This window comes from Harpia harpyja, chromosome 15, assembly GCF_026419915.1.
Source record: "Harpia harpyja isolate bHarHar1 chromosome 15, bHarHar1 primary haplotype, whole genome shotgun sequence".
Classification (NCBI taxonomy): domain Eukaryota; kingdom Metazoa; phylum Chordata; class Aves; order Accipitriformes; family Accipitridae; genus Harpia; species Harpia harpyja.
The window spans coordinates 27,952,590-27,979,381 of NC_068954.1; the positions used below are offsets into that span (position 1 = coordinate 27,952,590).

The 26,792-nt window shown below is 37.2% G+C and overlaps 2 protein-coding genes across 16 annotated transcripts in view; both read right to left on the minus strand.

The window, feature by feature from the left end:
• Positions 1–26,792, minus strand: part of DST (dystonin) — a 316,607-nt gene that overhangs the window by 118,586 nt on the left and 171,229 nt on the right. For 14 of the 15 annotated variants that reach the window (XM_052809218.1, XM_052809204.1, XM_052809202.1 and 11 more), the window contains 16 exons: positions 25,506–25,601; positions 24,054–24,179; positions 23,514–23,666; positions 23,107–23,261; positions 22,846–22,972; positions 21,513–21,696; positions 20,343–20,500; positions 19,832–20,010; positions 19,473–19,611; positions 18,453–18,646; positions 16,029–16,191; positions 15,259–15,342; positions 15,056–15,163; positions 14,234–14,332; positions 2,833–2,967; positions 168–256 (listed from right to left, as the gene is read on the minus strand). In XM_052809218.1, coding sequence (XP_052665178.1) covers positions 168–256; positions 2,833–2,967; positions 14,234–14,332; positions 15,056–15,163; positions 15,259–15,342; positions 16,029–16,191; positions 18,453–18,646; positions 19,473–19,611; positions 19,832–20,010; positions 20,343–20,500; positions 21,513–21,696; positions 22,846–22,972; positions 23,107–23,261; positions 23,514–23,666; positions 24,054–24,179; positions 25,506–25,601 — 2,189 coding nt within the window. Of the gene's footprint in view, positions 1–167; positions 257–2,832; positions 2,968–2,999; positions 6,253–6,826; positions 9,599–14,233; positions 14,333–15,055; positions 15,164–15,258; positions 15,343–16,028; positions 16,192–18,452; positions 18,647–19,472; positions 19,612–19,831; positions 20,011–20,342; positions 20,501–21,512; positions 21,697–22,845; positions 22,973–23,106; positions 23,262–23,513; positions 23,667–24,053; positions 24,180–25,505; positions 25,602–26,792 lie in introns of those variants that run through there. The other variant, XM_052809217.1, reaches the window with a different exon arrangement.
• LOC128151689 (uncharacterized) lies at positions 10,936–14,117 on the minus strand. The gene has a single exon (XM_052809264.1). The coding sequence runs from the start codon at positions 12,682–12,684 to the stop codon at positions 11,551–11,553; it is 1,134 nt and encodes a 377-aa protein (XP_052665224.1). The 5' UTR covers positions 12,685–14,117; the 3' UTR covers positions 10,936–11,550.

The following is a 26,792-nucleotide window of genomic DNA, read 5'->3' on the forward strand; positions in this document are numbered from 1 at the left end:
GCTTCCCCAAATGGGAACACAGACTTATAAATTTAAAGAAAAAAACTGACATATTTGTATGTGAAATGTAATTGGAACTGTACGATGAGGATATGATTTCTTTTTAAGCAAACAGTATGTACTGATTCAATTAATTTACATTATTTAAAAATTAAAAAATGGCATACTTGTCACTGTGCTTAGCTAAAAATGACTGAGTAGTCTGCAGAGCTTCAGCTATTTGTTCCTTCTTGGTTGACATTTCATCCAGGGAAATCTGAAAAATAAATAACCTGTGTTCAAGACTTAACTATGCACATACATATATGAAGAAAAACAAACAAACAACATAGTATTTCTATCTGGGACTAAACTCAATAGTATAAAAACTTGATTCTTCTTCTTTAAATACCGGCTATTCTTAGAGCAATATTATATACTATGGAATTGTATCACTTATCATTTATATATGGATAAGTCATTGTGCTGTCATTTGGATAAATAAGCTGTTTGTATTAGAAAACTATTGTGTGAGACAAAGAGAATTTATTTTAAAATGTTGTTTTAAAATTAACCAATCATTTAAAACCACTTATTGTAGTTGGCACAGTTTAAAGCAGCTTTATAAAGATATGTGTCCAATGGTCATTTCAAGAAGCTGCTCACCAACATGAGAGAGAACAATTTAAAAAACTTACCAGAAGGCCACAAACCTTCATGAAATTCAGTGACAGAGAAAAACGCAGTATCAGACACTTGGAAAAAACTAATTACTTATTAATATTCTCCCTGCTATCATTTCTGTGTCATCCCCACTAAAGCACTTGTTCTGGAAGAGAACTTGTGAGAATTTAATCTTTTAACTTTTCTGAGAAATTGTCTGCAGTCTCTTCAAAGAAAAGCACTTATTTTGGATAAATAAAGGCTTAAGTATCAAAGGGGAGTCTAGGACTTCATTAGCAAGCCCAAGATAAGTTCAGTGTCAGTGCAAAGAGAACTCTAGCAAGGTGCTCGGGCCTTGCATTCACCTGGGTCTGGACACAACCAATTCTGTCCCTGCGTGCATCACGTCAAAGGGCCTGAACATGGTCTTGAACAGAGCCTCCCTTTGCAATTACCGCCAGCCAGCCACAATCCCACCACTTGTGCTGCTTGGACAGAAATCAAGACAGCAAGCACTGTATGCACTACACAAGAAGGCAAAGTGAGCAGGCTGAGGTAGCAGACGGGGTCATGAGCTCCACTTTGCTCAGGGAACTGGCATCGCTGTGGTTGCTGTGTGTGCCCCGTCACTACTGGCACCTGCTTCTCCACCCACTCCACTGCTACACCCCACAGCACCCCAAACCACTGTGTGAAATGTATTTCAGCTAACATTAGCTACCAAATCACTAGTCTATATGTTTCTACAAAACTTGTCAAGGCACCTGTGCTAGTCAGTGGAGACACAAAATCAGGCACCTCTGGAAGGTGATGCTACCTCGCCGGGCTGTTTCACAAGAGAAGGAAATACCCTCGGCAAACGTCCATCTCCCACAGGCTGGAGGAAGCCGAGGTGGCTAACTTGCAGGTTACTTGCTGAGGGCTTAGGCTGGATGGGGAAGATGCCAGCCATAGCTGCTGTGGTAAGCTGAGATGGTCTAAGGAGTTGAGTGCTGGCTCAATGCTGACAAAGGTTTGCACTGGTATCATTAACAAGGGCAGAAAAAGACCAATGCTGAATGTTTTTGCAAATCCTGATCCTAACTATTAGTGATTTACAAATCAATATGCTCAAATCAATACAAGCTTACTTCCTCCTGTAGATATAGGGACAAACTCAGTAACAAAACTAGCACTGGTCCTCTATGAACAAGCAGCACGCTGGGACCAGTGGCCATCAGGACTGTAGGACTGCTGACCTGCCTGACAGCATGCTTGATTTATGCACACACTGCTCCAGTGGCTCTAAGTGGCACCAGCATGCATGACCAAAATAAAAAATGCAGGAACAGGCTGCCAGGAGGGCCAAAATCATGTTTGCATGACCATACACCCAGCCCTGTACTGAGGGATATAGAAAAGATACTGCTCCATCTCTCTGCTGCTCAGTGTGCAGGAAGACCTTCACCTCCTGAAATCTTTTTCAGGTGTCACTAAACTATTTTATGGGACAAGCCTAGCAGAGGAGCTGTTAGAAATGATAGGAAACTTCACAGATGGAAATTTATGGTCAGTTACAACTGTACACGATGGCAATGTACCTGTTAAATACAAAGGCGGCAAGATGGGCCGCTCCAGCAGCCTGTGGACTAGTGTGATAATAAAGAGGGCTCAGTCAACACCTGCTGTAGTCCCCAAGACAGCAGTTTTGACTATCCCGTAAGAGGATCCCTCAAAATATCTTTTTAAAAGCAAATAAAAATAAACTGGGGCCTCAGGCCCCTCCTACCAACTCTCTCCTTCCTGGTGCCAGGGTAGAAGTTACCAGACTTATTCACTGAACTATTTCAGGACAAGGGGGCAGACCTACAAAGTGCCATCCTGTCAGGATGCACTGTCCCTCTACAAAGGCTGAGTTATGGTTTGCAGGGTCTAGTTTCTCTAAACTGACATTTTGCAGTGTCAGAATACGTCACGCGCCAGGCCTGTAAAAAGCAGCTTGTACTTCTTCCTGAGTAACATGTTTGTGTCCCTAAACATTGATGTTCATTTACCCAACCTTCCACTCGCAATCAAATGTGAAATTACATCTTCAGTAAAATGTGGATGGTGACTTGGAGAAAAAAAGTATTTATGGAATATTTTGTCATTTTAATCAACACCGAAAGCTAAAAAGAGGAAGTGGTATTTTGCCAAACAACACCTGTGTACCTGCTGCTTAGGCAAATCTGTCTTTTCAGCCTGTTCTCCTTCTTCTTTGCTGAGTGTCTTGCTGAGGTTTGACACCCATTTCAGTAAATTCCCAGCTTTCTCAACATATTCCTTCTTTTCTTCTTCCATTGACTTCTGATGAGCACCGTGAATTGCAAAAAACATGTAAATGTAAATTGTTGCAATATTTAACATTAACGTCCATAGAAACACAATTCTACCACAATGGCAGTATTATCACATAAACATAAAGTGATTTCATTTTATTTATCAGCACATGCATTACTCTGACACTTTGATGTTGGAATAAAAATGCCACATAATAATAGACATTAACAAAATAATTCCTCAAATGATTTGCAATTATGATTACGGTGCTTATTAATACACATGTACATTCATTATAAAATGACCAATATTAAGAAAAAGCATAGCTTCCCAGCCATTACTCAGCAGATAAAATCTAAACAACATTTGCATATAATGTACCTTTGAATTGCTGCCTTTGCATTACCCTCAGCTGTGGATATGTACAGCCAGCACAGGTTATCAGTATTTTGCAATCTATGCACATGGATTACTAAATTACAATTAGGAAGAGTACATTGCTTTTATGTCTACAGAAACAAGAACAATAAAAGTAAAATACTGAGACATTTCATCTTTTCCTGCACAGGAGAATATTTTTCTTTTTATAGTACTAAATCCTGTTAGTAGTTTCAAATTTATCAGTACTTAGAAAACATGCCTAAGCCCTTCCATGTATCACAAGTAAAACTGAAGACATTTTATTTCAGTGGAATTTTGTTTAATTTGATATGTAACTGTAATTCATTTGCCTATTAGAGCATGAAAACAATTCTAAAAAAAGAAAAATGTTACCTGAAATGAGACAAAAACTTAGGATATGTAACTTCATGATGTAACCCATTAAAATTAATGAAATACTAGTGTGAGAAAATTTGCTTATGCGTATGTTTACTGGACTGCAGGTTTAACCCTTATATACTTTATTGCCACTTTTGTAAAATAAATGGTATCTGCAAACTGATTTGTAGTATTAAATTAAGTACCAGGTTACATGCAAAATGGGCAATCCCTTTCAATTTTTAACATAAGAATCTGATTGTTGTCTCACCTAAATCTACCCATTTTGCACTAATGTTAACTTCATCAACCTCAGCATAACTTCTGATTTACACTACCTACATGTAGATAATGTCAGACAAGGCCTTCAGGTAAAAACTGAACACAGTCTGCATTCTGAAAATATGAATCTGCCTGAGTTTATCTATAAATTTCAACTTTGTAACAAGTAGTACCTAATTCTAGTTTTAGTGGTTTATACTAATTAGTAGTTTGTACCAATTAGTTTTACAGCAACTCATGATTACGTTAGAAAACACCATTTGTGATTTTCCATAAAGGCCATCATAGATCTTTTCCTTGACTTGAATGGGTTTTAAAGCAGGCACCAAAATGAGTACTAGTATCTTTGTTCCATTATGAATTATAGTAAAGACTGGAAATTCCCGTTTTCAGGGGTTGAGCTGCTTCTAACAATCGCAGCCCCGTGTGGCAATCAAAAACAGCTCTCTCTAAAGCTTCTTTGTAGGTTAACTTCTTCTTTGTTCTGGGGCATGTTAAAACTTTACCATACAGTTTTTCATCTTTCATCTTCATAGCTGTGACAGCATCAATAATACCATTCTTAATTGCATCTTCCATTGTTAATCTGGAATGAGACTTTGGATCTATCAACCCACCAGTCAAGTACTGATACTCCAGGCAGCGCATGCCCGTTTCTTTGTCTATGGCATTTAAATGCATAGCTTCAACAACTGACATAACTGTGTTCCTTACAGGGTGAATGATCCCAGTAAAGATCAGTTCACACTGCTGGATTTGCTTGGCACAAGCATCATCGATTAACTCCCTTTGCAAAGCTTCTGAAACACTGTACTTTGCCCCAGTAAATGGATCAATTACGCCTCCTGTACTAACCTGAGCTTCGAGACATCGGAGGGCAGTAACTCTATCTACCAAGTTTTTGCGTGAGGCTTTTAAGACTGGAATTCTTTCATTGGTTTCAGAAAGCCAGAACCCTGCAACAGGACTGTTTAAATCTTTATTTGGCTGTGAACTGCTAACTAAAATATCACCAAATTCATTAGCTGTGATTAAACCCTCCTTATATTTATTGACTAATGCTCTGTCAATTCTACCCTGATTCAAGGTCTCCTCAATATTAAACTGTACACCGGTTTTAAGATCTGTAAGCAAAAGAGAAGAATTCCCATCAGAGTCAAAACACGTAGACTCCTTCCAATCAAATTCCTGTTCTGAAAGCTCAAGATATGTAGCTTTATCAACACAATTTTTTTGATAAGCTTCATATGAAGTCATTTCAGCTCCTGTTTCGACATCTACTACAGAAATTCTGTGACTTTTCTCTACTGATGGGCTGCTTATTTTCCTTTCACCAACTGGAAGGAGAAAGCATTTACTGCTTACACTGAACAAACACATTTTCAGCAAATCACAATAGTACATAGCTTTCCTGTTATTTGGATTGTGAAAACATTTTGCATTACTAGAAGGTTCATGCAAAAATTTTAAAATTGTGTTATTAAGCAAGCCAAGCTGCACGGCGACTTCTGGAGGTACACGAACACTTCGCACAGGATCAATGACTCCCCCACTTGCAATCTGAGCCTCAAGGATATTTTTACCTTTTTGTCTTTCTAAGAGTTGAGCTTCCATAGCCTGATACACAGAGAACACTTTCCCAGAACAGCAATAGCCCAAAACAGCTTTCTCTGCCTCAAGCAGTCTACTCTTGAACTCATAATCTGCAAGCCCTCTAACAACCGAATCATTAACAGAGAATTTCTGACCTGTTGTGGGATCAATGATAAAACCAGTAGCTGCTTGGGCCTCTAAAAATGCTAATGCCAATGCTTTTCCTATGATTCTTCTCTTTGCTGCTAAAGCAAAAGAGAGTATCTCTTTGCTGGATTCAAGGTACAGCCCAGCTACAGCTGTAGGTTTAGTTAAAAAATTTTCAAGACTTTTCTGAACTTCATCAATAGTTTTCTGCCCTGAACAGAGCTGTTCAACTGTAAGCCTGTCTAAAAGTTTAACTTCGGTCAACTGTCTGGCAGTTACATCATGTCGGAGACCTTGAAATTTAATATCATCATATTCCTCTGTAAAATATTCCAACTGAGTTTCATCATCAACAGTTTTCAAAATCTCTTCGCCTAAGAAAGAGCTCCTCTTTGCAAAGTCTTCTTTCCTAAACCCTTTGGATGTTTTGTATCCCTCAAACATTCTCTCTTCATTACCAAAAGTCTTGTCATTTTCTTGGTTTAATGTTGTGACTTCAACGTGCATGTCATAGTGCTTGTTCTTCACTATCTGTAAATAGGAATTTTTTGACACAGTGAGAAATACATCTGCAGAACTATGCTGTACATAATTCAATCCTAAATCCACCACCAGAGAAACATAAGGGAGAACTTGTATGTAAGTCAGGAAGGAGAACTACTACTAGCATTGGAGAGCAGAGAAATATAGATACGTAGAATTTTAAAGCACATTTGCCATTTCGAACATGTATTCAATAACAGGAATATGACTAGACTAAGCAACAATAACTGTTGTTTGTTACTGTATGAACTTAGTGCCATTAATCAAAGCTTATTTTGACCAACAATGATACAATGGTGTATGTGAATTCCCATTTCCAACATAAACTTTGAAAATAATGCGTTTCTTAGACATTAACAAACCTGCTACAAAGGCCTAATGAAAAGCTTTTTTTGTCATGTAAGAATGAAGCGGTTCCCTTCACCAAGGTAAGAACATAAGAAACGTTAGAGAGAATACAGAATAGTGATAACATATAACTAAAAACAAAGAAACAAACAAAAAAATAGAATAGTCAAAACCAGCACTAGGAAGGCAAACCCTCACAAAACATAGTGTGTACCTCCAAGGGTTGCAGTTTTACCACTCCTAATTCATGCTTCGTGTCTTCTCCATGTCTAATAGTTTGTCTGGAACTGTGTAGGTTCCTGTTTCTCAATGTATCCCTTTCAGATGTTCCAGAGATTTGGTTTGCTTTATCAAAAGTTATCTGGAACTGCGTACTTGTTTGAGAAACAAACTCTGTAAAAGATTGTGGCCTTGAATCTTCTTCTAGTGATTGGTTTATTCTTGACATCTGGAACTGCACCTCTCTCGGTATCATATCATCAGCACTCATGTACAATGTATTTCCTTCTATTTGATCAGATTTAAAACCTAATCTCTCCTGTTTCTGCCTTAACAAAGGTGAGCTAGGTTTTGCATGTGCAGGAAGCTGTTCAAATTCTCTAGTTGCAGTGTCTCTCGGGTAATTGAAATCAGTCCCTCTTCTCTCACAGCTCAATTTAAATCCAGAATCTTGGAGTTTATTATTTTGCTGAACTTCATTCTGAAACAAAAGAAACCTGTGTTCACTCTCCCTGACCTGCAGGTCCATTTTCTGTTTCAAGCTCTCAACCATGTGCTTCTGCACTTCCAATTCTTCTTCAAGTTTCCTGCACTTCTGGTGATAGTCCATTTCAGCCTGCTTCCCTTGCTGTAGTTGTTCGTGACATTGTTTAAGCCTTTCTTGCAGATCTTCCATGTGTATCTTGTACAACATGATATTTTCCTCAGCCATATGCTTTTCCTGCTGAAGAGCAACACATTCTAGTTTTATGCCAGAAATGTCCTTTTCTGTGATGCTATGGGATTCCAGTAATTTTTCAACTTTTTTCCTAAATTCCTCTGCGGAGTGTTTAAACTTAATGGATTCTTCCTGAAACAGAATCATCTTCTTCTGTGCCATTTGTTCATCCAGAGTCTTCTGATGGAGTTCATCCTGTAATTTTTTTAATTTACTACTTAGCTCTTGTATATGAGCTTGTTGTAGTTGCACCTTCTGCTCGCTCACTCTCTTTTCCATAGTTAAAGTATTCATTTGGGCATTTAGATTTTTAACCTCCTGGTCAATGGTTAGGGTGGAAGCACTTTGTTTATCACATTTTTGTTTATATTCACTAGCTAAGTCTTTTGTTTTTGCTAGATCAACTTCTAGGCTTTTGATTTTACATATGAATTCTTGCTCAATTATTGTTTGCTTGTGCAATTGTTCATTTGTTGTACGCAGTTGCTCTTTGAAACCATCTGCTAGGGCTTTTAATGCATCATTTTTCCTCTGAATACTTTGTTTTTCCAAAGTAATCTTCTCTGATTCAGACTGAATTTGCTTCATCACTAGTTTTGTTTCAGTATTCCATTTATTAAGGTCCTCTATCTTTCGTTTCAATGCTTCTGACACCTGATTACTTTTGGCTAATTCATTCTTCAGAATCTGAATTTCCTGCTGGTTTTCTTTCTCTACTTTTGTTTTTTGAAGCAACTGTTCTTGAATTTTCTTATATTGGTCTTGAAGACTATTTGCTTCTCCTTTGCACATCTGTGTTCTGTGTTCAGCTGCCAACTTCTCTTTTTGAAGAGAACTGATTTGTGAATTTAAATGTTTGATAGTGATTTCAGTTTTTGTCTGTGATCTACTTAATTCCTCTACCTCTCTTTTTAGCTGTGTCTTTTCTTGCTGAACAGATTTCAGCTCCTCCTGATAGTTCATCTTAATTTTCTTAAGATCTATAGTTTCTTGCATCATCTCTTCAGCTTTACCTGTGGTTCTATGCAGCTGCTTGTCCAGTTCTTTCAACTGTTGCAAATATCCCTGCTCTACTTGGTCTTTTTCCTCCAACTTAATTTTTAGGCATTTAAGTTCACTATTGACTTTATCTAGTTTTTCTTTTAATAAACAAGACTTTTCTTCTGTTGATGATTTCTGAAGCTCAATTTCATTCAGTTCATATTTCAGGTCTTTAATAGTTTTATCAGCTTTTTTGTTAGCAAGGGTTAGCTCATCTATCTTCTGTTTCAGCTCTTCTACTTTTTTGGCTTCTTGTTTCTTCTGGAAACTTGTAATTTCAGAATCAGTCCTACACTGGCTGCCTTGCCCAGCCGTGAAAGTTGGCAGGGAAGTTTCTCTAGTTACAGGGTACCTGCCTTCAACTACCTTCCTTCTGGCTTCAGCTTTCTCTCTTTCTTGCAGCTTTATTTCTGATAGGTTCCCTTTAAATTCAAGATCTTGTTCCATTTGCTTTATCAGTTTCATAAGTTTCTCCTCTGCTTCTGTTTTTTTCTTCAGTTCCTGCATTAAGTTTTTTTTTTGTTGCTCTAAATCATGGAGATTAGTATCTTTTCTTCTTAGATGCTCTTCAAGCTTTCTTCTGGTAAAAGTGCTTTCTTCTATTTGATTTCGAAAAGCACGGAGGTTTTCTTCCAGTATACTTCTTTGAGTCTCTGCCTGAAAAATGAGCTGCTTTACACACTCCAACTCCTGCTCTGCATCTGCTTTCTCTTTCTCAATACTCTCTAGATCTATACGACACTGCTTTGCTTCTTGCTCAGCCTTGGTCTTCTGAAGACAAATCTCTTCCATGTCCTTTTGCTGCTTCTTCCACTCTTTTTCTGCAGCTTCCCTCACTTTAGGGAGCTCCTGTTCCACTTGGAATTTTTGTTTCTTCATATCCTCCAACATCTCCTCAAGTGTTTTTACCTTTCCCATGAGTTTTCTGTTCTCATCTATTGTGCTGTTTTGCTGTGCCATTAGATCTGAATATGCCTCACGTGCTGATGCTTCTTTATTCTTTAAAATCTGTAAAGGAATAAGATTAGTTGGAATATACTTTTTGTAATACAGCATATGAAACACATTAGGCTCTTTGAAAAGCAGAATGGAAAATACTTACTCATATATATATGGTATGCCCAGAAAGTAGGACGAGCAGTTCCCACCACCATCACCTTCTCTTGAAGGCTTCAGGAAGTTACCATTAGTCAAATATGAAACCCTTCATAAAGACATCCACAAAGCGAAGAAGTCCTGAAGCCTCTCACTTGAGACAGATGCCTCTTAGCAGTAACCAGCATCAAACAACAGCTTGCATATGCTTTTTCTCCAAACAAACAGGTAGAGCAAACAGTGAGCCAAACACTATGTGAAAGAATTCCCAAGGAGAAAGTGGCCTACCATTTCTGGATTAGTTCAGTAGGAATTGGAAGAAGAATTTTATGCTTGCAAGCAAAAACAACACAAGACAAATTTGGAAATCCCGTCCAGGAAAAGAAACAGTACCTAGAGCTAGAGACAAGATGTATCAGCTCCAGAAAGAGAGGTATCTAAGCCCCAGTACATCTATGCACCACAGTGTGCTTCACAGTCCCAATGCCTCCCCACTGGCTCAGCTGGGGAACTGGCAAGAGCACAGCTGCTCTGCAGTGTAGACACAGTTAGAAGTATCAACATGGTTATTAGGAAAATCCTAGCGAAAACCAGTTGGCTAGTAGTCTCCGTATGTTGGCAGATCAAGGGAAACTCTTATAAGCAAGATGTGTATTCACCAGTAATAATATGGTTAAAACCATACATACCTTGTCTTCATTAGCGCTACTGTACTGTTAGTCACCAAACGTGAGCTAACACAAGGTAAAAACACACCCGTATTTCTATGATCATACAAACATGGCATAAAGGGTAATTATAGCAACATTTTCAAATACACAAAATGTTGATATAGTTCAAATTTACCAGATTTACTTAATTTTTCATATGATACATTAAACTTATTTCCTAAAAGGCTAATGCAAAGGCAGCTTCTTCAGTTCCTCTCCGTACTTCCCCGTGTCACAATTCTGACCAGACTCCAATGGCTACAAAACATTTAAATTGGTTTCTTATCTGATCTCCTTTTATGCTGTAATAGACACAGAATCTAATGTATTACGCTTGAAAAAGACGAACTTAAAATACAGATACAGTCACAAACTGTATCTTGTTAACTTTCATTATTTCTAATCAACATGGCTGAGCATCAGCTGGGTGGAGAAAAGGATGGTAATTAAATAGTAATAGAAAATAAACATAAAAATAAATTTATAAGAACTTAAAAATTTAAGCATCTCAAAATGAACAGTAATTAATATATAATTAGCATATTCATTGTTTAAATTATGTTCAATCAACTTTAAATCACTTGACCTTGACATATTTTGAGATTCAAATGTTGATTTAGATTGGTTTAGAATCATTCTTAAATTAACTGTTTCACTTGCATTGCATAAAAACTCTGGTACCTTAATAACAGTTGTGCTCCTTTTCTATTCATTATCATTGCCTCTTTTTTTTTTGCTTTTCCTTTTTTTCAAGTGAGGCTTTTTTCCCTGTTTTTTCCCAGAATGTTTTCTGGAGTTCAGTGTTTTTTCCAGGTACCTTTGTGCTATGACCCTTATCTCTACTGTCCATTTCTGCAACTAGCAATAAATCTTTACATTTCTGACCCTGTTCGAACTTGTCTTCTCCACTCTGCTTCTCCCCACTTATATTTATGTTGTCCAAACCATAAATTTTACCCTATGATATTTTCTTCTCACTTACTTTCTCATCATGACTCAGAAGCTTTTTTGCTAATCGATGTTCTGATAATGGAACATAATCCTCTCCTCCATAAATAATTTCTGAGAGGGCTGTATTTGCATTTAAATCACCAGCATTTCCTAACAATTCTGTACCTAAACTTGGATCACTCTGCACTGGTGACACTTCAAAATCTAATGGATAAGATTCAGAGACTTTTGCTGCATATTTCCTGAAATATTTCCTGGAGAAACAGCCAAAATTTCTCGCATTGTACTCTTGGCTTCATTTGGATTTAAATTTGATTTTTCTATGATTATGTTTTCTGCTATGAAGTAACTTTTATCCAGAGATGCTCTGTGCAGTTTGGTTGTATCCCTTTCAACAACAGCAGAAACACCTGGATTGCTCACAGATTGCAAATTTAACTTTGTTTTTTCACGTCCATTGTGTGCTGCCAGCTCTCTGGAAGAGGATGCAACTTTCTCTAAAGCTATTGCATCCCTTACACCTGAAAGAGAGTCGCCTTTTTCGCCACACACTTGAAACCGTCTGTCTTCAGAGTTTAAAGTATTATGGCTATTAGTTTCCATAAAGCAATGTTCTTTACACTGACATTCAAAATGGGTTCTTGGTTGCTTGTAAAGGCTGATATCCAGGGCATGCCTTCCAGTTTTTGGAGTAACTTCATCTTTCTTCATTGTTAGCTCAAAATTAGTTTGTGATTGCATCTCATATTCTTCCTCTGTTGAAACATCACCCCCTGCCTTTCTTGAAAATTTTTTTCCTGTGGTTTTGTGTAACACTTCCACTTCAGGCAATTTCTTTGATACTGCCTCTGTTTTCTGTCTCTCTCCATTAACAATTTGCTCATTTAACATTTCACCAGGATCCTTATTCACACTCACACAGATCTCAGCTGAAACAAAACAATCTTTTCCAACATTTTCTTCTTCTTTACTTTGATTACCAAAGCCCATTAAATTCTCTTGCTCTGTATGTAGCTTATTTTCTCTGTTGCCACTAATGCTACTTTCTTGGCCACTGAAATTTAAAAATTGCTTTAATATTCTATCAGTTTTGATTTTATCATATATGTCTACATCTAATTTTCTTCTGTCAGTTTCCAATTTATTTTCTGTGTGTTTAGGTTTACTGGAAGAGTTATCTTTTTGCAAATATTCCACATCCATCATGCTTTCATTAGGTGTGTTTTCCTCTCTGAATTCAACAGCTTCATTACATCCCAAACGTTTAAAGACTTCAGCTGACTTCACAGGTTGCTGGAGTTCATTCTCTTCTGGTAAGCTCTGAGCATGACAGCACATGGATTAAACTGAGATATCATGGAAAGCATCTGATTTTTTCCCTTATTCTGTGCATTCTTAATGCTATTATTACTGAGAGTTAGGAAGAAAGATTGGCATGGAAGAAAATCTTTGAACAATCACAGACTTCAGAGGTCTGATCCCAGAAGAAAAAAAAATGATCATTTCTCCTTTGAAAAGGATTATTCATTTTCTGATTTGCTACCCTCATTACAAAGAAAAAACCCATCAAATCACTTTGAGACTGGAAATCTACTTAGGTTATCTTCATATAAGCTAACAGATTTAGAAGGCTGCTGGAAGGTGGAGGAGGACGGAAGATGGGGGGTGTTTGATTTCCAAAGAAGCAGTCCTGGAGATTCAGAGCAGACTGAAACTCCAAAGAGTTTAAAAGATTCCATTTGCTCTTGAAGAATGTGAAGCCTATTGGCATTCACAGGTTTCTTGATCCTTTTTTCAATTCTTGTTCTTTGTTTCACTTTTTATCCTTGGTACCATTAGCATTATTAGTCATACTAAATCCTCAGTTATAATGGATACTTATCAACAACAAATATTATGTATTTCCATCAGTATGCTCCACCACTTCATGATGCACAAAGATACATGCTGTTAGTGCTACAGTTTGTCCAGACATATTCAATAGCAAGAAAAGCCAATAAAGACAAAGCCAGCACCAGACATGCATTTAAGAACTCTGTTTCTTCTGTAATAACAACATTAAAATTTATACCTTATGAGAGTATTCTCCAATTTCATGTAGTTTATATAGGACTGCATTTAATATGGGCATTATTTTAGAGATATGCACTGTATAGATTATACTAAAACACTGTAGTCCATAAAGAATGACTATATAATCTCTTCCAGAGAGAAAGATTTCAAGACAGTGAAGAATTTAAAAGTATTTTTTTCTCAATTATTTGGAAGGTTGATTCTGCAGCAAGCATGTATTTTGAGTAATTTGTCTGCTCAATTTCAGTAACCTACTCTTGTTAATAAGATTAAACACTAAGCATAAATAAAATGCTGTTTGACCCCAAGGAATCAATACAGTAGAAAGGTAGAATGAAAAAGAAAATCTAAACATGTCAAAGAAACTTAAGAAGTTAATTAAGAGGGCACTGCATCTCTCTGTTTAAAGAACTCCCTTATATGTTAAGTGGAACAGAATGCATATTGTGGAACATTAAGGCCTACATAGAATATCAACGGTGTGTGCACACTAAGTTTGCCCTCATCTTAATGTCTGCATTTATCCAAAAGATCAAGCCCTAAAATATTAAAGTATTAAAATGTACTGTATCTAACTATATCTCCATCAGAATTTAGTGAATCATATGATCCTTCTAGCTGGAAGAACTGGTAAAATGTATGGATGGTGTCAGATTTTGCTTATCTGAATGATACTGGTGTAATTTAACACTCCTACATTTCTATATGAAGTCCAGTATATAAGGAATTCTAGTCTTTCATATCTGCTGCTAACTTTGTGAATAATTTGCCTAGCTGTTCTTTTTGCTTGGCTGGCTGCCAGGGGATGACCTACCTCTTCCTCCTCCAGTCTTTTCAAAGAGTCACCTGCAAACTTAATGTATTGGGTCATCAAGGTCACTAAGGCAGTATAACGAGTCCGTAAATCCATGAACTGCAGAAAAACAAAGGTGGGGTGGGGGAGATAGAGGGAAACACTCCCATTAACCTTCAAAGAGGTGATAAACACTACTCTAGAACTTATCCTGATTTTGATTCTAAAATCCTGATTTTGGAATCCAAAGTCCTAATTTTGATTCCCAAGTTGAATGCCATCAACAGGGTGCACTTTCACAAATAAATCTATTTAAATCTATGAGGAGATCCATAAGGAGAAGAAACAGAAGACAATGTTTTGACTTCACAGTCACTTGATTCTTCCCCCCTGTAAGAACAGGTTATAAGAGGCACAAGCAGCACTGGTCACTATTCCTCTCTAACAGTTAGCAGGGAGACAGACTTATCTTTCCCACCCAAATGAGGCTGACTTGCCTTGGAATCTGTCAGTGTTCAGATCTGGTAAGTTTTACCATAGCAAAGATGAAAGCTCCCCCTGTTTACTGTGATCAAGATCTAACCCAGAGGTAGTTCTAAACAGTTTTACTGAGGTACATTTGGGGGACTTTTGCTTATCAACAGCAATATAGTGTTTCTTTATCTAAATACTGCATAGTGACCAACAGAATATTTATCACATAATATCTATAGAGAAAAAAATAATCTTGCTTGGGTTACACTATTTAATCATTAATAAATCCTAAATCCCATTCTTGTGTTTACTCTGTTTTAAGCAAAGACTCAAAAAACCACGTTTTCCTGTCATAAGAAATCCATTTACCTCTTGAATAATGAAGTCTGATGAGCTTTGCATTCTTCGGCGTTTCACTGGAGATTTTTGTTGGGAGTCAACCATAGCTCTGTAGGTCATAGTCTGCAACTCATAGTCCTGTAAAAAGAGAAAATACACAAAATGACTGGCATTCCACATGATACTGACACACACACACAAAAAAGAATTCTAAGTATAACATTATTTATTACCTTCACAGCAGCTGAGTATTGTTCTGAATACTTCTGGCATTCATCTATTTTGCCTTGTTTCATTTCGATCTCAGAAACCAGCATCTGTAAAATATGAATCTACATTTTCATCTTAAAAAGTCATTTTTATTACTATTATTATTAGCAATTTTACTTTATCTAACATCACGAAAGTTACATAATACGCTCATTGCCATGTGTGTACAAGTAATTATTTGCTCAAGCCTATGTCCTGGGCTTTGTCAGGCTTAGAGTACAGAAGCAGTGAAAAAAATCTGCCACGTTTAATAGCCAGTGAGCAAACTTAAAACAAAATCAGGAATATACCATTTCGTGCATATAATTTATTTTGTCTCTTATTTAAGCTGCATTTCTTTCTTGCAGGAGGCAGTTGTTGAGTGTAGCTCTGCTTCCATGAAAATATTTCTATGTCCATAAATACCAAGAGCAGTACTGAATAAAAAATGATGCAATAAGGAGAGTCCAGAATTCTAGGCACCCTCTAAGGTTCTGCTCTTCTTGCACATTTGAGGACCAAAACAATGTGGTCTATAAAATGGCAATAGTTAGTGAGTGATATATTCATGATGTTAGCTGCATTATAAACATAAAATCATAAAAACTGGTGATGACTTGGAATTTTACAGTAAGGGCTGAGGGATATAAGCACCTTCTATCAAGAAATAAGACTGACAATACTGGGTTAAACTGATGTTTTAATTCTTTGGTCATTACAGCAGTGCTTTCCTACAATGAGATCCCTTTCATACCTTATGTTGGTTCAGCTGTTTAGCCAATGCTTTGCTATTTTCCGGATGGATTTCTTGAATCTTTCGCTGAGCATCTTCCACTTGTTGAATCCAAGTGTCCAAAGAATTGTAAGTATCTTTGTAATACTTCAGAGATTTATTAATACCTTCTAAGTCACGCAACCTGATTTTATTTTAGAAGATAAGCCAAAGGGGAGAAGATGAATATTAAAGATAAAAACTGCAACACTAAGCCAAATACAGCTTTAAAGGCTTCAGATGCCTTAGCTCTGCTTATAGCTCACACTATAAACATACTAAAATAACACTAACTAAACAGTAAATTAACTTCTCAAACACCAAGATTCCCAGCTTGATGAAGCCTTATCATTTGTCATAAATGACACCCAGGAGAGATCCTACTACAGAAGAAACTGCATATATCCCTCAGTAGTGAGCTAAACTGCTTGAAACTCCATAAGCACAGGAAACCCCACGCAAGAGGGAGGGCTCTGCAACAGCAATTAATTCTGTTATAAGAAGCGAGAGGATTTCAAATTTGACCTATGTAACTCAAGAAGGAGTGTGCTGTGCTGGAGTTAAGTCATGGCTGGTTCACCATACTCTCTGTGCCTCCCACAAAACAACAGGAGTTACACTAAAACGAAAGCCTTTAAATGTTCTAATGTGCGAAAGTAACTGTTCCTGTAAGTCCATTTTTAAATCACGTGTTTGACCTGAAAAGAAAGTGCTGTGTATTTCTTGAAAGTGGTTTCCATACTGATGAGAATACTGACAGTTTTTCTTTTATGATCCTTATACTGTTACTTCAAAGATCATATAAATATGACCACTCCAACTGCAGAATAAACATACTTATTAAAGAACTTTTTATAGTTCTACTTGGAATGAATACTTTGAATTGCTCTAGTGTTGTTCTCAAGGTGCCATAAGGAGACTGAAAAAGAGCAAGCAAAGGAAACTGTATTGCTCAGGTTTCATACTTACGCATGTTTTAAAGCTAATAACCATGAAAAAGAGAAAGGATCATAACTGCAGCCAATATTTGTACATACTTTTTGTATAATGATCATCAGTGTCAAGGTGTTAGGAAGCAGCAGAGGGAACATTTGCAGAAAGCAGCTTGTTTACAGCTCCATGCTGCAACTACCACAATCTGTCCTATTTACACTAGAAGCCACTATGTATTAACAGTAATTTTTCAGCATATTCTATTCAGGATACAGTCCTGTGAGGAGAGCATGTGGTTCATGTTTGCCCTCTGAGGAAATAAGGACACTTCAGTATCTCATAAAACTACTGTTTTATCATTTAGATTATGTCACGCTATCAAATGATGAAATATCTGAGGTGCATTTAAAGTTAGCCATTCTGCAGTCAGCTTTAAATGAGTCAGCTTTTGCCCATCTTCCTTTTAACTTCCAGCAATGTTAAATAGAGACAACTAAATTAGTTAATTACAAGTGAATAACTTCAGTATTGCACCTGAATAGGTATTCATCCCTTAGAAAAGGAGAACAAAAAGGGGAAAGGTTGTTGTGTGAGTTTTTACATCAACAGCACTATCTTTGATGCTCTTGTTCAGGTTATCTGTAATGACAAACTAAAGTAGATACGGACTTCCTTAACTTGCCCATACTTCTTCCTTCAGTCTCTACAGTTCTGGTTCCTTCAAATATGAGAAACAGAACTATAGAGACTGAAGGAAAAAGTATTTCCAGGAACGTCATGTACGCATATCTCCTTCAGAATTACGGGTAGGTGTGTTCTGCTGTACCTGCACATCTGTGTAGGCATGTGCATTTGAGTAACATTCTCCAATATCATCGTGACAGTAATACTGAAGGGCTGAATTTAGAGCAACATCTCAACTGGATATTGAGGCTGCATGAAAACGGTTGCACACCAAAAGAAAATACTGGCACTTCACCAAAAGTTATTGCAGCAAAATTATCACAGAAGTCAATGGAAGCTAAGGACTTCCAGACTTAGCACTTCAGTCACTAAAAGCAAGTTAACATGAATCCAATCATAAATGATGAATCAGCTCATCAGTTTAGCCTGTCAGAACTAATTATGTGGAGAAACAGATGGTATTTCCATAGGACAGCAAGCCATTTCTGCAGGCTTTTCTTTGGAAATAAAAAAGACAATTTATCTCTACTGTGCCTCAATAAGTTGTAAGTAAATAATGTTTCTACATCTTGTTAATCTTTTGGTGCTCCACAGTCACCGACATCTCCTGTGGAAAAGTAAGATAATGATGTCAACAGCACAGAAAGGGTAAAAATCGTTGATCTTAGCACATTTCACAAACAGTTCAGAAAACTATGCTGACCTATTTTAATATTCTAATTATTTTTCCTCAGAAACAACAAAACCAGCATAAAACATGAACAGATTATAATAAAAAGTTATACTAACCTATTTTCAATTTGACAATGAATGTTTTGCCACCTCTCGGCTAACTGATCAACTTTTTCTTTATGCCAGTCGAAGTCAAGATCACGTTCCTTGTGCATTTTAAACATCTGATCACTGATCATCTTTGCCTTCTGTAGTTCATCCTCTAAGGCATGGAACACTTGTCTTTTCTCATCTACTTCAGATCTCCATTGCTAGTATGTGATAAATGATAAATTGTAAATAACTCCTAAATTATGACACTATTTTATAAATGAGTATTTTACATGAGTAAAATGTATAAATTAATAAACAAAAAACGTTTAAATGAGTATTTTACTTCTGGTTGCTCAAACACTGGAATGGCACCAGAATGGGTCTGAAGCAACTAATTCACTATGAATTGCAAAATAATTCTAAATAACAGCATCCCCTACAACACACAGATCAAAACATGGACAGCAAATTAATACGCTTATCTTATAAACTACAGCTTTCAGAAAAATCACTACGTAGATGCCAATCATTCTATCTAACAAAAAAGCATTACTCATCATTTGCAATATTAAAATGAGGTATATACAGCAGTCAAAAAATGCTGAACTTCAATCTTACCCGTTTGCAAAGATACCTGCCAAACTTCCTGGAAACCCTGATTAGTATACCATAACAGTAGCAGGAAAGTTATTGTGGCCACATATATATAACAATATATTTATGTTACCTTAAGCATATGCTACCTTTTGAAAAGACAAAAAAATAAGTCTTACTGCAGCATTGACAAGTGCCACTCTTGGAAGTTCAGATACTTCAAGGCATTTCCTAACAGCAGGAATGAGCATGCAAACTATCCAATTCCTAAGGCTCCAAAGCCGTCATTTTTTTCTGAGATGTCAATCCTAATACAGACTTTCCTCCAAATACATAGGTCAACTTTTGATACACTATACAGTATAGCATAACAAAACCAGGTGTTACAAGACAGATCATTTTCCTATTAATTTTTGATTTGCCCATGAAAAGGCATTGGCCAACTCTTACCTTTAATGTACCCATCAGATTTTCAATATTGTTTTTGTCAGCCGTTACTGCCTCTTCTTCACACAACTTTGTTTCATAGAGTTTTACTAACGATTCTGCTCCTTGGGTGTTCTTCAGCACCAAATTTACAGTTTTTAATCTGAAAAACAGTAATCTCTTGTTAACTGAACCATTAACAACAACATTCAATACACTTGTGTTTTTCAGCCTTTTCATGTCATGGGGTACCCCTTTATATAATGTTAAAATGTTAACTCCCTTTTCCTTGATCAGTATTATTCATACTAATATCTTCATATTTATTTTGAAGAGAAAACTGTAAACTAAACGTGTGTGATGAGAGATGGCCTATTACATACTTATCTATGTAAATGGAAGACATGGAATAAACTTGGTTCATGTTCTGAATAACAACATTGAGCTCAGAGCGCAGAGTAGGGACTGAAGGTGAACCAGCAGCTTGACTGAAAAACTCTTCACATTTATCTGTGATGACTCCCAAGTCATCCTTCAGCCGATCCAGCTCTTTCTTCAGTTTCTGTAAAATGAAAGGTGATTGACAGTGCTTTTATCCTACATCAACCTGATGTACACTCTACATATCATTACCAGTACAGGTCTACTCTCCTTTGCTTGTTTCATGTGGATGCCATTAAAAAATTTTAAAAAGGAACGTATGCGTAAAAGGGAAACTAACAGAGTTGCCATTTATTGGCATCTTTTTTTCTCACAAACACAAGCTTAATCTTTGACTCTTGTCTTTTCAAGGTGCACTGCAAACCTTCCTGGCTACACTCAAAACATCTGGATATATTTGTTTTAAAATAAAATTTCTTTTCCTAGGTAAAAGAGCCTTTCTCAAAGGCTCACCTCTTGCTCTGAAATCCTAAACACACTTTCATGTAGATCATCCCTTTCCATTGGGGTTCGGATCTGCCGTATTAACCGCTCCTCACAACTCTCCAGCTGTAGTCTGATATTTCTGACTTCAGAGATGTAGAGATTGTAAATAGATTCTTCCTGCTCCTCTGTTGAAAGGAACAAGGCACATGTTAGCAAACAAAGCCATCATGTCATTTTCACCATGTCTTCTAATGAAGCACTTTATAAAGTCACCATTCTACACGTCTTTCATGACTGGTTGAAATCCCATCAGCTTCTATTGGAATTTTTTGCCTTACAAGGCAAATTTTAGGAACCTTTAAATTTTAGCTGTTATAAGATTACCTCCTCACACATGAAAAATTATTGTATGTCTTTGACTGTTCAGCCCAGGTACAGGCGTCACCCTTATGCAGACAGTGCTAAACTCAGTGACTGAGTCTTTCAGTCAGATGATATCAGGCACAATACTACAGTAAACCTCCAGGGCTTGGTTTTTGTTTTTTTTTTTTTAAATCCTCTATTTCAGATGCACAGGGCAACTCATCTTTCCTTAAGTATAGTGAACTATGCTAATGCAGTAATCAGCTTTGCACTACTGTATTTCTTTAAGTCATTAGCTACATGACAGTAAATCAGAACAGATATTTTAAGCTTTCTGTTCTTATTGTATTTAAAAACAGACTTAAAAGAGCAGTAACTACAGACATTCTGTGGAGCTAGGAAAATACTTAGGATACTTTTCTTGCCTTAGCAGTGTGAAAAAAGCTCTAATTCTGTTATGAACTCAACAAAGTAATCAAGTTGCATTTCCAACATTCAAAAACAAGGAGGCCATGACTAAACAGTGAGCTGTAATGCACAGAATAAATTCTTGGGTGTAAATTTTTTTGTAGCACTCTGTATATTAAGTAACACATACATCAATATTTTTACATAGCTTATAGACAAAGTTAAAAAAACTTAGAGCTTCTGTACAATGTAATTGTGCACATGGTTAAAATGATGACTACCTGTTCAGAAGAACTGAGGCATTAACAATATCAATATGATAAAATGGGTAATCCACTGAAGCTTGTATTCAGAGAGAGAAGTTTTATTAAGAGCTACAATCTCTCTCATGAGGGCATCTTTCTACTGTTCTCAGTGAAGTTTTACCTCTTTCTGCAGATTTCAGCAGCTCTTGATAGTATTGCTTGCAAACATTAACTTCCCTTTCCAGCTGTGCTGTATCGGAGCTTGTAAAGATTTTGGACTCCCGGCTATCTTCCACAAAATCATCAAAGCGGGACTGCAAATTGCTTAGAACCTGCTGATGTTCACCTGGCAGCATTGTCTTTATCTGCAACAGATTATAAAACCAAGGCACCGTCAGCAATGATACATCACTCACACAGTTCCCTGTAATGCTTTTTATCAAAAAGCAGTATCGACCAATTACTGAGATGGTAAAGTCAAAGAATCAAGGTTCTGAAACCTCGCTGTTCCTAAGCTGGAGTCCACCTGACAGCTTACAGTTTACACTCACTATAAAATCCTTTTCCATCTTTAACACCAGCAATGGGCTGTGTTAAGCCACCCCTACATCAGGCACCATTTCTCCATCTAATGCCACATAGCAACAAATGAGCAGCCAGCAAGAGTCATGCAAGTAGGAACACTTCAAGAATTATCTCAGATTCCTTCCTTCCAATAGCAACAGTGGGAAATTAGGAGTGAAAATGTAATTTTGGGTATTGCAAGTATGATTGCAACAGTTTGTAGACAGATATACACCAATGTTGTATAATAAACTATTGTATTAAATCGTGTTATGCTATACATCTAACATTGTGTAATTCAGTGATCTCACACATTGTTTTAGCCAGAAAGAACAGTACTTTGATCTCTATCACTATTTCATTTCTGACAAATTGATCTTAACTAGCTATTTAACATTTCAAGTTACAGACATGCATAAGAATGAAAAAATGCATTACAGAGAAATGAATGTTCAGCTGCCTTCAGCTTGAAAGACTAAATGTCGCCTCACAGTTGTTCCATTGTTATTAGAAAGTTGCAGCATGAGGAAATAATGGGAGTTTTTCATGAAGATTAACCTTAGTCTAATGAAGCTAATCTCCCCAGTTACCTTCAACATAAATGCAGAAAGGTAGACTCTTGCAGAACAAAATTCAGATTTAGATACTGTTTATTGCTTTCAAGAGATCCTGTCCCTCTGCTGACAACAGGACACTAGAGAGATTAGCACGATGAGGCAGGTAGTCTTCATGATACCACCTCTCTGCTCCTTCCTCAAATGTATCTGTGTAAAGGCTGCTCAGATCAAGGCAGAACGTTGCACAGTGATAACCAGCATGGCCACTGACAGCTGTTTCCACAAGGAAGATGAGGATTGCTGCAAATTGTTGATTATACAACATTTCTGGGAAGCGTAGCCTATGACTTCCCAGCAAATGGCTAAGAGGCCCTTCCTAGACATAGCACATACCGAGGCAACATTGCCAGCTCGAACAGCTTCAATTTCATTGGTGAGATAATGCCAGGACACCACACTCTTCATGTTTACATGTGACTCATGCCAAAGGGCCAGAACATTCTGAAATTGCTGTTCAATCCTGAAACATAAAGAGACTTCAACTTTAGACCAGAGTAACACATGAATAGGGAAAAAAAAGTAAGATGTTATTTTAACCCAAGCATCATATAAATTAATTTTAAAAGAAAATGGGTGGTTTTGTTTTGTGCCTACCTGTTGGCTGTATCTATTGCTTCTTTGTTTGGTGGAGGAACTGAAAAGCATACAGATGGAACCATGGCCTCATTACCACTTGGGCTAATGACTTTCCATTTAGCACGATGGGAGTTGTTTGCTAATACACACTCATCATCTTTGTAAATAGTTATCTAGTATTAACAGAAAAGCAGAATAATTTAATGAGCTAAGCATTACAAAATACTTTCACAAAGCATTTCTGCAAATGATGTCAACAAATAAGCAACAGAACAACAAAACCAATGTTCAACACAAGGATTTGCTCTTGTTTACTAGGGTGGAAGAAATTTAGAGCCCAGCATTCTCCAGGAACATGGCAACTAATGAAACTTTAGCTGAATTCTGACATCTGTAATTGATTTGAGGAAATTCAAGTTTCTAACCTCAATTTGTCTATAGTCACAGATGGCTTTAATTGGGATGGATGTTTTGAGTATACACTCAGGGTTCCTTGGCTTCAGCTGAATTATTGCCTTTGCTCTCCCCACAAGGCCTGCTACTGTGCTCTTATACTGCAAGAGTTGTTCTTTTTCTTCCTAAAACAGTTAAGAAAAGAATATGTCATAAGAGATGGCCAGGATACAGTGCTGCTGCTTTGATCCTATTAAGCTTTTCTTTTCCTGACTTCTTTTACTGTTTCTTAAAAGTAACACGTTTTACAATAACAAAGTATCTTTCTGAAGCCACTGGCTTCCCACAACATCTGGTATTGTAAAGATAAAGAAATAAATAAAACTGTATTTTAAAGTTATGAAAAACAGTCGTTACACATTGATAGATGCAATGATTTAATTGTAAATTCTAAAAAATAATAATTTTTTTCCATCACTTTAAAGCAATAATTTTAACACACATCTTTTATATCCAGCTATAATCTACACGTTTCATTGTAACTCACGTTAATGGGATCCTTGAATTCTTACCATAGACTCCTGGACAAGGTCTTCCAGCCTATGAAGGCTGCTTGATCTATCACAACTGTATTTTCGGTATATGGTATCTTGCAAATTCTTTAAATACTCCACGGCTTCTTTGGCATCACTGAAAAACTAGGATGAGATAAATATGTGGGTTATTTTTAAACAACCTAAAAAGTATACGAACAGCTACACTATTAAGTTTTCTTTAAGTGCTCTCTTTTAAAGATAATCTTTTCTAATAGCTTGAAGTGACCACTGCACCACACAACACTATTCATTATCTCCTGTCTAAATGCACCCTTTAAGAAGGTGCACGTTGTAACACCAGTTATTCTTGGTACTATCTACATGAAAAACTAATTCGGCAGTTATTGAACCTTAGTTAATTACTGTTCCTGCAATGGGAAAATTTTCTGAAGTTCTTCTTGCTTCCCTTGGAATTACAATTACTTTCATATTTACAGAACAGATGAAGCCTACAAACTGTAGCAAACTAGCTGCAAAATTCAGCAACCACACTGGAGCAAACATCTTGGGCAGGAGGGGAAGTGAGCTGCCACACTTGGCAGTTCTGCGTGGGCATCTGCACCTGCAAACTAGGGTCCTGGTTAAGCACGACTGGGAAAGGAAATGTCCTGTGATAATCCTCACCCCATTCTGTCCCTGAAACCTCATTTCTTACATCCAGAATTCCCATTTCTTCCCCCTACCACTAGGAGCCCAAATCATTCAACTTTGTCTTCTCCAGTGTCCATTTCCTAACTTTGGGCTCTCACTCGTCTCAGTCCGAAGGCATCTCATCCCAACATCACCCCCTTCCTCTTCAACCACCCAACGCAGAAGACACTAAGAATTAATCTTTATAATTTTTTTAAAAACAAACAACTCTTCCATCTTTGATCCTCATGCATATAACTGAGAAACCCTTGTATCTTCGACCCTCATGCATGTAACTGAGTACTGCATCATTTGCTGAGTATGTTAATGGGTGATAATCAGAAAGGTGTTTCGTTGGACGTGTCTGCTGTCAGGGTGTTCTCCGCTCTGTTTATTATTAGTGCTGTATGTTCTATTTCTATTTGGGTAGTCCTGGAACAACCACCTAGAATATGTTCTCCCTCAGCCATCACTAACCACCCTCCACTCTACATCATCCACAGAAGCTATATTCATGGCAGTTGTGCATGACAGGGAGAGAACACGGCTTCGTTCTCAAGAGTCTCTACTCGCAGCTGCGGCACTTTGAAAAAATGTCAGGCCAGATGTTCGTCTGCTGTGAACTGATATAACTGTAGTGAAGACAATACAGGTGTGATAACATTGTGGGAGCATGGCTCATCATCTAACAATTGCACGTGACAAATGTCAATTCTACAACTAGCACTTTCAGTAGAACTTTTTGACTATGGACAAAACTTAGAAACATTTAACATATTTATTCATTTACTTTCTTACCTCAAAATATGCAGCATTTTCTCTCAAATGTTGTTCAACACAGTGACAGAGCTGAAGAATCCAGCTCCATTGTGTCTGCATTGCAGCTCTATAGGCCTTTAAGGAAGAGTGATATATTTTACAAAAAGAAATGAAAATTAAAATGTGCATATCTTTACAGAATTTAGGAAACACAAAAGTAATGTAGCCAACACAAGGATCTAAACCTGACCTCCTCACCCAAGAAAAGCAAGCTGCAGCAAGGAAAATTCCAATTAGGTGTGAGAAAAAAACCTGTCACTACAGCAGCCAAACATCAGAAAACACACCCAGAAGGGATGTGAAATCGACATCCTTGGGCACATTCAGAATTCAGCTGAACAAAGCCCTGACACTGCTTTAAACAGGGGCTGGACTACATCTCTGAGGTTCCTCCAGCCTAAGGTCACCTACCATTCTGTGTCTCTATTTACTCAATCAAAACAGCTGGATTCTTGCCTGCATACAAATCAGATATTAAAGTAACACTGAATGCACAATAATTAATCAGGACTCTCTGCAACCTATAACTTTGTGTACAGTTGCACAGGAATTTAAAGAATGTAACCCTACTCGAATGATGTCTCCCATATTGTCTGCACGGTGCTGCCACTAGAGATGCACTCCAGGAGTGTTCACCAGCAGAGGGTACTCTCGACTTTGTGAAATGAGCCAAAAGTCTCAATTTTTCAATTCCGTATGATTCTCAGGGAATTCAAAAGAGTTTTTCCATTGGCTTCAATGGATTTCAAACTGATGCATTAATGCATGGATTCTTCTGCAGAAAAGGCATAAACTCCCCGCCCACCCTTCCCCCCCCCCCCCCCTTTAAAATGTCCCAATATAGCATTACTGCAGACATCATAACCTGCAGAGTCATCTTCACTGCGATGGCCTGGTTTCATGATATGTATCTTTAATATATTCATATATTAAGTATATTACACTGATAAGAACCCATTAGAACAGCATATACTTTTAAATAATAGAATCCCCTACATTACAGAAAAAGTCAGTTATTATTCAAAGTATATGTCATAAGAAGGAAGGAAGGGAGGAGTTTTCTTCATGTTTCCAATTTCTGCAGATATAAACTCACTGACCTGAAGAACCATAAAAATTCATCCTCCCTGACTGTTTTTTCATTCTTATATAATAAAACAGCTTTTTATTGTTTCCATTTTTACCACCCACTGTCTGTATTTACCCTTTTCTTGAAGATCTACAGGGAAAAGCATTTACGTTCTCCTTTGGAGACTTGCTATGACC